General features: G+C 33.9%; 2 protein-coding genes across 3 annotated transcripts; both read left to right on the forward strand.

The window, feature by feature from the left end:
• The first annotated feature begins 2,877 nt into the window (after positions 1 to 2,877).
• On the forward strand, positions 2,878 to 6,331 carry LOC145000198 (lipase class 3 family protein). 2 transcript variants are annotated; one of them, XM_078959390.1, is made up of 7 exons: positions 2,878 to 3,408; positions 4,088 to 4,285; positions 4,386 to 4,658; positions 4,734 to 4,836; positions 4,923 to 5,041; positions 5,136 to 5,312; positions 5,381 to 6,331. In XM_078959390.1, exons 1-7 carry the CDS (start codon positions 3,109 to 3,111, stop codon positions 6,134 to 6,136), a joined length of 1,926 nt encoding a protein of 641 aa, XP_078815516.1. In that variant the 5' UTR covers positions 2,878 to 3,108; the 3' UTR covers positions 6,137 to 6,331. The 2 variants fall into 2 exon arrangements, with proteins under 2 accessions (XP_078815516.1, XP_078815517.1); XM_078959391.1 differs by having other exon boundaries at positions 3,216 to 3,404.
• On the forward strand, positions 6,319 to 8,740 carry LOC145000199 (uncharacterized). The gene is made up of 8 exons (XM_078959392.1): positions 6,319 to 6,712; positions 6,931 to 7,061; positions 7,174 to 7,251; positions 7,358 to 7,402; positions 7,504 to 7,548; positions 7,904 to 7,955; positions 8,035 to 8,131; positions 8,236 to 8,740. The coding sequence occupies exons 1-8, from the start codon at positions 6,418 to 6,420 to the stop codon at positions 8,399 to 8,401; spliced, it is 909 nt and encodes a 302-aa protein (XP_078815518.1). The 5' UTR covers positions 6,319 to 6,417; the 3' UTR covers positions 8,402 to 8,740.
• The last annotated feature ends 899 nt before the right edge of the window (positions 8,741 to 9,639 follow it).

Here is a 9,639-nt window from a genome sequence, read left to right on the forward strand (position 1 = left end):
AAATATTAAATAGTATATTATTTATTTATTTATTATAGTATAATCAGGTAAATATAAATATTAAATTGTGTTTAGTTATATTATCCTTTGATTTAATATGTTTATTGTTTATTATAAAGAAAACACACCCAATTTTCCGGCACCAAAAAAGACATCCTGCACTTCGGTCCATGGGGGCCGTTGCTCACGCGGCAAATAGTTGGGATGTCTATTAGGATATCATTGTAATCTTCCCTTTTAAGTTTTACCAAAATATCCTTCCTTCTTTGATCATCCTCCAAAAATTACCAAAAGTACACAAAAGCCACCCAAAAGTACTTTATCATCTTTTTAACTTATCACCACTTATTTTTTCAAACATTAGATCACTTCATCATTTTTTTCTTTTTAAATTGGTCATTTCAACCGGTTACAAGTAACTTTTCGAATAATGCATGTTGAATTAACACTCTTTGGTAGTAGAGTTGGTATGTCATGGTGATGTGACATTTTATTGTGAATGATATTTATCGCGACAAAATTAAAAGAAAACCAAAAATATAATGTTATTTTCAATATTTTTCAAATGAGGCTAAGTAGTGAAAAATGCTCTACATTCTCGATTAAATAGCACAAAAACAATTCCATTTTGAGTCACCCTAAATTTCATTTCGTCAGAAAATGCCACTTCATCGTGCAACTTCAACGGCACACTATAATAGAGTGCCGACTTAGTACATAGTAATCATAAAGTTACCTAGTAATTTGGTGTAATAGCGAAATTGAAAAAAATGATAGCTTGATGTATTATTTGAAAAAAAAAAAAATGATAAAGCAATGCGTTTTGTGTATTTTTCCTATTATCTAGTTGGATATTGAATGTAGAATTAAACATAATTTAAAAACTAATATTATTTTTTGAACATCAATCAAAAATCAATTAACAAATTAACAAGGAGGCATTAAAAAATATACATCGTTTACTTAATAAAAATTTTCAAGCTAATAAACCCTATTAGCATTGAACATTTGAACTTCTTATCACATTTGTTACAATTCACGAATTTGCAAATAATAACTTTTGATTCGAACAACGATTATTTCTTCATTCATTGTCAAGATGAGACCTAATAGATGAAATCAGAAACAAATGTGTAGAGGACAACTCCCTAACTCTAAGAATTGATTGTATTATGTTATGTGACATATTGAAGTAAACCGATTAGGTTCACCAACTCCAACCCAATCATCCATGCTTTAGAATACTATTCAACTCCATTCCCATGTACCACTCTTAAAGCATGAATCAACCATACAGATTGTTTGAGAATTCCAAATCATATAACTTTATAAACCGATTAGACAAATGGACAATACCATGTCAAACATCATTCCAAAACATATAGTATCACCATAACCAACTTTCACACCTTATAAGTATCCATATCAAGATTGTGATCAACCATATTATTAGTAGATTTAACTGAATTTTCCCAAGAAGTCTTCAATATGTAAGTACTAGCATTTCGAAAAGAAGCATAATCACCATTAATCTTTTTAACAACTATATGGATAAAGAATTCAATTCATGAATATAAACCCCTCTTGCTAGTAATATATTAAAATCTTATTAGTATAAAAAGACTACCAATCCTCAACCCACTTACTCGTTAAGGTGTTACAATCTTCCGCTAGTTCACTCATCATAACATTCTGTCCACCAACTCACCATTTAAAAAAAGGCTATGCCTTATTCTCTCAAAATCATTTTAAACCACAATTAGGGCTTTGCATATAGAGGAAAAGTAAATACTCAAACTTTCTAACACTGATTTACTCGAAAATCGATCTACCCCAATTGAAAAACTGCAAATCCATATTACATCAAATAGATAATCCCTTAATTTAATCATAGTGATTAAATTGGTTTTAAGGCTTAATTAGATGACAATGCTTAAGGGATTTAAAACACTCACTCCCTTGAAATATGTAACATCCTCAAAATGGACCTAAAAGTTTTTATGTTTTAGTAAAAATAAAAGTATGTTAATTAGATGAATTTAAATATAGTTGATTAAATAAAAATGACGAATATATTGATATAAACTAATTAGAAGGTTATTAGAATGGATCTTATGAAAACATAAAAAAAAGTAGTTAAAGTGGAGATTTTTTAACCAATAGTTAAATTGATAGCTAAGTTAGGACAAGAATATCATGAAATAGACCATGAATGACTGTAATTGGAAAATTTCAAGTTGCTATAGAAAAAAACTTATTAAATATCCTTTATATAAACCGATAAAAGTTCTTTGTCATTTTGAAGATCTATAAAGTTGGCTAATATGAGCATCAGAAATCAAGTCAATTACATGATTATCTCTTATTCAATTTTTGAAATTGCTATTTACATAAAAGTTTCAATAGATATAAAAAAGACTACCAAAATTTGTTATGCAAAATGCCTCATTTCCATGTGTTTTTATTCACATTTACTAGTTCTAACGAGTTTTAACAATTTAGATTTTTATAAAAATTGACTAGCTCGTTCAAATCTAGAAATAAATATAAAGTGGATGCTAGTTGAACCGCTTCTTTTCCGATTCTTGGTCAAATCGGTTCTAACCAATTTTTAAAGTATTACTTTTTATTCAACATATAGATTAATTTCTCCAATGTTTATGAAAAAAGAAAGTAAATTTAGGTTTAAACCAAGAAAAAAATTGCTTTTTATGCAACATACGGATTAATTTGTCCAATTTTTATGAAAAAAGAAAGTAAATTTAGGTTTACACCAAAAAAATAATTTTCTTAATTAACCCAATAAATTAATAAAAAAGATAAAAAAGAAGGGAAATCATTTTCACATTAGAATGTATAAAAGGTCAAGAAGGTAATTTCAGCGCCTCGTCTCAATCTCTCCGGACTCGTATCTTCCCCGTTGCTTGTCTCGCTGTTCACAACTTTTCTCTCTCCAGATTCGATGTATTAGCGCAAGATAGAATTGTGCAAATCAATTACCCTGATTTTTGCTAAACAACAAAACTTTGATCTAATCTGCAGTTAATCGAGAATTACACAAACAAAAGGTCGTTGAGTCGCGAATCAGCGAGCTTCTGAGCTGATTCCATGGCCGCAACAACAATGGCTACAGCCGCAGGGGCGGTGGTGTTATTGTACTATGTATTGGCTCGGAAAATGACTTCGGCTGATGCGAAGGCCGCCGAGGACGATGAGGGACGGGAATACATGAAATCAAGTAAATCGAAGAGGAAGATCGCGCAGAGGAGGCCAGCTCAGGCGCCTGCCACGTGGTTTGAAACGATTTCGACTCTCTCTGAGACGCTTAGATTCACGTATTCAGAAACCCTAGGAAAATGGCCTCTTGGAGACTTGGCTTTCGGCATCAATTATTTGTTGCGAAGGCAGGTAACGCCTTTTTCTTATCTTCGTTTGTTCTAGTTTCTAAAGTTCGAGTTTGATTACCCAAAAGTGTGGATCAAGTTTGACCTAAATTCCTGAATCCTGACCTCGGGGTTCATCCATTAAGTTGGGTAAGGTATCATTGAGCCAAATAGCGACCTGTTAAAGGCTTAGCCTTTATCATTCATGTGTGGATATAGTTTGATTTGATTCACTTTTGGTTTTTATCTTTGAGTTCATTATGATTCTATTGCCCAAAACCACTATATCTGCTCTATTTTTCGATGATAATAGGCAGTGTAGTAGTTTCAATTATCAATAATTTAGGCCAGAAAATCTAAATAGATTGGAGAAGATGAGAGCAAAAGTTAGTTCAATTTATACAGTCTAATTGCCTTCAATTGGCATGAATTTGTCATAATACGAGATACAATTTTGTATTTCCACTATTTCAAATTAAGTTCATATAGCTATCTGATTAAGCTCACTTAGGCCACAACTCATAGTAACAACTCAAACTACCCTATGTTTATGTCAGAGATTGGTTCCACCCTCTTGCAATTTTTAGTATAGGTTTTGATCATATCTTAAAGTCAAATCTAAGGGTATCTGTAGGAATTGTTAATACTTACCTTATGATTGTATTACTTTGAACATAAATAAGTTGTGCTAAATCTTTATTCAGGGTAATGCACAAGTAGCCAGTGTATATGCTGGAGAAAACAGCATACAGCTGAAGGGACCCGAAATCATTGCAGAGTTAAAACACTATTTAAGATTGTTGACTCTCTGCATGCTTTTCTCAAAGAAACCATTCCCAGTCTTTCTAGAATCTGCTGGCTTTTCAGAAGCAGATGTCCTATTGCAGAAACCAAAAGCAGGGGTACAAAACTACAACTACCTCTCCAATCATCTTTGATAAAATCTTGACTTCCTTTTTCCATATCACTGACTTTGATTTTTTTTTTTAATAATGAATGCAGCTTTTGAAGCCTGCGTTCACGATTATCTGTGATAAAGATTCAAAATGCTTCCTTCTATTGATTCGAGGAACACATAGTATTAAAGACACACTTACAGCAGCAACTGGTGCTGTTGTCCCTTTTCACCATTCGGTTTTACATGATGGTGGAATTAGTAATCTTATTTTAGGTTATGCACATTGTGGAATGGTTGCTGCTGCTCGTTGGATTGCAAAGCTCAGTATCCCTTTCCTTCTTCAAGCCCTCAAAGACAACCCTACTTATCAAGTCAAAGTATATACATACACATAACTACTACCTTTTTATGCTTGTATAAAATATAAATACCTATTTGTATTTATCCTTCAGATTGTTGGTCATTCCCTTGGTGGTGGCACAGCTGCACTCTTAACTTACATTCTTCGCGAACAAAAAGACTTATCATCCATTTCATGCATCACATTTGCACCAGGCATGTATACTACTAAAATTAATTAATATTATAATTATATAAAAAAATATCAAACGAATTGTTATACTAAGTTTGATATTCTACAGCTGCTTGTATGACATGGGAATTAGCTGAATCCGGTCAACACTTCATCACCACAATAATCAACGGCTCTGATCTTGTCCCAACTTTTTCAACCGCTTCTATAGACGATCTTCGCACCGAGGTACTATACATACACAACTTATAATATAACTCTCTTTTGACAATTGACAAAATTGCCCCTGATTTTTTTTTTTTTTTTTTTTTTTTTAATGAAGGTTACAGCGTCATCTTGGTTAAATGATTTGAGAGATCAAGTTGAACAAACTAGAGTTTTAAACGTTGTATATCGTTCTGCTACTGCTTTGGGGTCACGTCTCCCTTCAATAGCCAATGCAAGAGCCAAAGTTGCTGGTGCTGGTGCTATGTTGCGCCCTGTTTCCAGCAGCACTCAGGTAAAAAAGTAAAAGATTTATTACATTCTATAACTACAGAAAATATTCTAATTTTTTATAAATTGTAGGTTGTAATGAAACGCGCTCAAAATGTCGCACAAGCGGTGGTCAGAACGCGGTCAACTCTCTCTGCGTGGTCATGCATGGGTGCGCGCCGCCGCGCTGTCGGCACTCCACCGCCGGATGGTTTTTCCGAAACTACCCTTATACTTGAAAAAAGCCCCGATTCTACCCCAACCACCCCAACTACCAATAACAACCTCGACCGCCGTGACGCCACCATTGACCGCTGTTCTTCTAGCGGCGGGTCGGCCCATGATGACACGGACGAAGAGGAACACCTTATTCCGGTGGACCACATCACGTCGAATGCGAATTCCAACCACATCACAGAAGGTGAACTTTTGTATGAACTTGAAAAGGAACTTCAAAGGCAAGAGAACAAAGCGGATATTGAAGAGGAAGAAGAAGCTGCAGCTGAAGAGATTAGAGAAGAGGAGAAAGTTATAGCGGATGCGGTTGAATCCGAACAGGCGATTTCTTCATCGGATATGTCGGAGAATTACCATTTATACCCTCCTGGGAAAATTATGCATATTGTTTCGGTTTCGATTGTGAGAGATGAGAATCATAGTCGTGATTGTGATTCTGCCATTGATGAACATGTAGAACATGAAGAAGTGGAAAGTGAATGTGTGGGTATTTATGAGACGAATAGGGAACTTTATGGGAAGCTGAGGTTGTCGAGGACGATGATTAACGATCATTATATGCCAATGTATAAGAAGATGATGGAGAAATTATTGGTGGAATTAGAAAAATAGATTCGATTATATTAGTTTGGTATATAGATATATATTATATATTTACACATATATTGTAATTGTATGATATGATTGATGAATGGTGGTTGATTAATTTTTTTTTTTTTTTTTTTTTTTTTGTTTTTCTGTTTGTACGAAAACGATTCGGCTAACTTTATTATTGGAGTTGAATGAAAAATTGACGATTTTATTTTATTTATTTTGTAAGGTTTTCTATTGTTTTATGTTTGCACTTTTTATACCGAGATGTTGAGCTCCACTGTTCATTAGCTACGAGCTCCATGAACGCAATTTCATTCGGAACTCCATTTACGCCGTTCACATATCCTCCTTGGCGTAGTACGACGTCGGATCGCAATTTCCATCTTCCATCTCTAACTCTATCAGTTCCGTTCTCTCGCACGCAATTTCGATTTCTTCACAAGCAGCGCAACCACCGGAGTCTCTTTCTCGGCCAGTCAACCATGTCCGGCGATATCCTGCCGCCGACGGAACTGACAACGGAGTCCGATTTCGAGCAGATTGTTTCTCCCGATGGAACATTATCTATATGCGGCTTCGGTTCCTTGCTTTCTGGTAATCTTCACTCTTCTAACGTCTAATCCAAATAATCTGTTCTGAATGTCGACTGGTTTCTGGTTTTTAAACCTAGTAATGCAAATCTGAAATCGATACCGATTCTCAAAAGCTCGATTTCAGTATCAATTAAGGAGTAGAAACTTAACACCGTAGGTTTATCAATGTTGAAATCGTAACTTCGATACTCAAACTAAACTTCACCTTTGATCGATTAGAACGGAGCGCAAGGAGTACGTTTCCCGATCTGATCAACTTCAGAGTTGCAAAATTAAACGGATTTAGACGTGTTTTCGCTCACGTTGCTCCCATTTTCTTCGAGCGTGGAATTGCTAAGCCTGAAACTAAGGTACTACTGTTTCCGAGATTAAGTACTTCAGAGTTGCAAAATCACTCTCTGTTTGTTCCAGATGAAACATATAACTATGTCATGATGAGATGATAGTTTTTTATGTTTTCAGGAAATTTCAAGCTTGAGTGTGGAGCCATGTGAAGGTGAATTACTTATAGTTACTGTTTTCGAGATCAAAAAGTCAGAGGTATGTATTGAAGTATTGAACTATGTTCTATCATTTTCTATTTGAAACAAAAATCTATGAACAAAGTCAAAAATTAACCAATAGAACTCGCTCTTATGGTAATCAGATTCCATCCTTCATTGAGAGGGAGCATGAATTCCGATTTTTAGCTGTAAGTTACTATGCAATTTCTTTTCTTCATAAGAATCCATCCCAAATTCTTCAGATTTGTGTTATTAGTTCTAACAATGAAATAATATGTTGGTTTCATAGGTCCACCCTGTAACACTAGAAGGTAGCCAGTATACTACACCCGCTGTGAGTGACACCCTATTAACATATCTACTAAAGAGTTAAATGCACATTTATGCTACAATTACTCACCTTTCATCCAATTTACACAACACTACCAATTTATTCCACAATATTTCACATTTTTATCGATTTATGCAACAATGTTCTATTTTTTTCACCAAATTATCTAAACCGACACAAATTATCAAAGCACCTTCTTATCGACTCATTGCATATTTCATCTAAAAACTAATTTTTTGCATAATTTGGGAAAAAAGTGAAACACAGTTCCACAAATGCACATTTAACCTTTTACTAAACGAGTAAATAACACTTTTAAAGGGATTTACATTTTGTTAATCTTTGGTTATGAATGCAGGTTCTGTGTGCTCGTTATAGTGATGAGGAATATTTCCAGAATAGATGCAAAGGTATTTCAAGTATTTAGTTGAATCAAAATAATTAGATAATAAGAATGTATCCAACTTTTGTCCTTTTTTTTTTTTTCAGGAAGTCAAGAGGTGTACCATGAACGATATGGACGATTTGGTATTGAGAAGATCTGGAGAGATGATGTGCTTCCTTGTCGCATTTATTGTCGGCATTGGTAAGTTTTTCAAAAGTTAATCACACAACAACAAAAATTCATTCATCCATACATCACTTAATGAGAAAAAAAGTTGCTAAAAAGGATAAAATCATTTTGTGTAGCGTATTGGCAGCAAAGAATCTTGGGAATGAAGCGTATGAGAATTTTTTAGATCATACGTATCTTGCAGACCGTATAACAACCATTGGGAAATACTTGGTGACAACGGGTTGTGGTATCATGGAAGAAGAACCACCCGAGGTTCTTAAGGTTCGATATGGTGGTTAGTCTTGATTTTGCTATTTTTAGCAGTATGGGTTCCTAATTTAAAGGGTTTTAAATTAGGAACCCGATTGTAGGCCAACATTTCAATGTTGGCCATAACATTTGCGAGGTGAGAATTTATAATATCGATGTGTATTAGGCTTGGACTCGAGTGATATGTGATTTTTTTTATCATACCCATGGTGGGGATAGGACTAGCTTTATTTTTTGTTTGTGCAAAAAAAGACGTAAATGCCCTTGTCATCCTCATCAACAAAAATATCTATAGAAACCTTGTCGAGTCTAGTTTTTTTGTGTGTAACGAACTCAAGGTAAATGAGGTTTCGGTGAGACATTGTGGTTTGGGAGTTGTTTCCGCTTGTGTTTTTGATCCATCAACATAAAAACAACTGTTTTGATTTTTATACATTTGTTTTGATTCTCTCTATTTGATTAAAATGAGGGGTATAAAAGTCAAAACAAATGGATGAGTCAAAACCATAATTGGAAAGTGATTTACCTCCAAATGTAGTTTATCTGGGGAAAAGAACATTGGGAGTGCAACCTAGGGGAATCTTTTGAATTATAAGCAATGCATTTTTACAAGAAAAATCACTAAGAGTCTGTTTGATAGTTTCTATTGAGCCAATGTTTGGCTGAGTAAGACGTAACCTTGAATCTCACCTGTCTAAGTAAAAACATTTCAGAGGAGTTAGGACCGAATCCATTAAATCAATTAGAGGTTTCTAAGTGTGATATCAAACAGTCTAAATATGACTATCTAGTCAAATTTAGTTTCTTAGTCGCTTACCAGACTCAGTAAGAGGTATATTATATCACAAAATAACTACTTTCTAAGTAACTATCACAAAACAACGGCACATATTGCAAAAATGAGTTTTACATATGTTTTTGGCTTAGTTAAAATACTTTGTAATGGTCTCAAATACAAAAAAGTTATATTTTTTTATTTAGTTTTCAAAAATAATAGGCAAATTTGCTAATAGCGAATAATTTACCAATATATGTCAATGTCTCGAAAATTTTGTACTCTAATACAACAAATGTGTTTGGAGATTATGTTTAAGAGGTTTGTACCATTTTGTGTTACAAGTGAACTAGATTATAACCCGCGTTAAACGCGAGTGGATGCATAAAAAAAGTACAAATCGTTGAAGGACATATTTGTAGACAACTTTTTATGTTAAAAAGAATTGGATGCATTAATGAGTTAAAATGAATTTATTCAATTCTTTAATACA

This window comes from Lactuca saligna, chromosome 6, assembly GCF_052625555.1.
Source record: "Lactuca saligna cultivar CGN05327 chromosome 6, ASM5262555v1, whole genome shotgun sequence".
Lineage (NCBI taxonomy): Eukaryota > Viridiplantae > Streptophyta > Magnoliopsida > Asterales > Asteraceae > Lactuca > Lactuca saligna.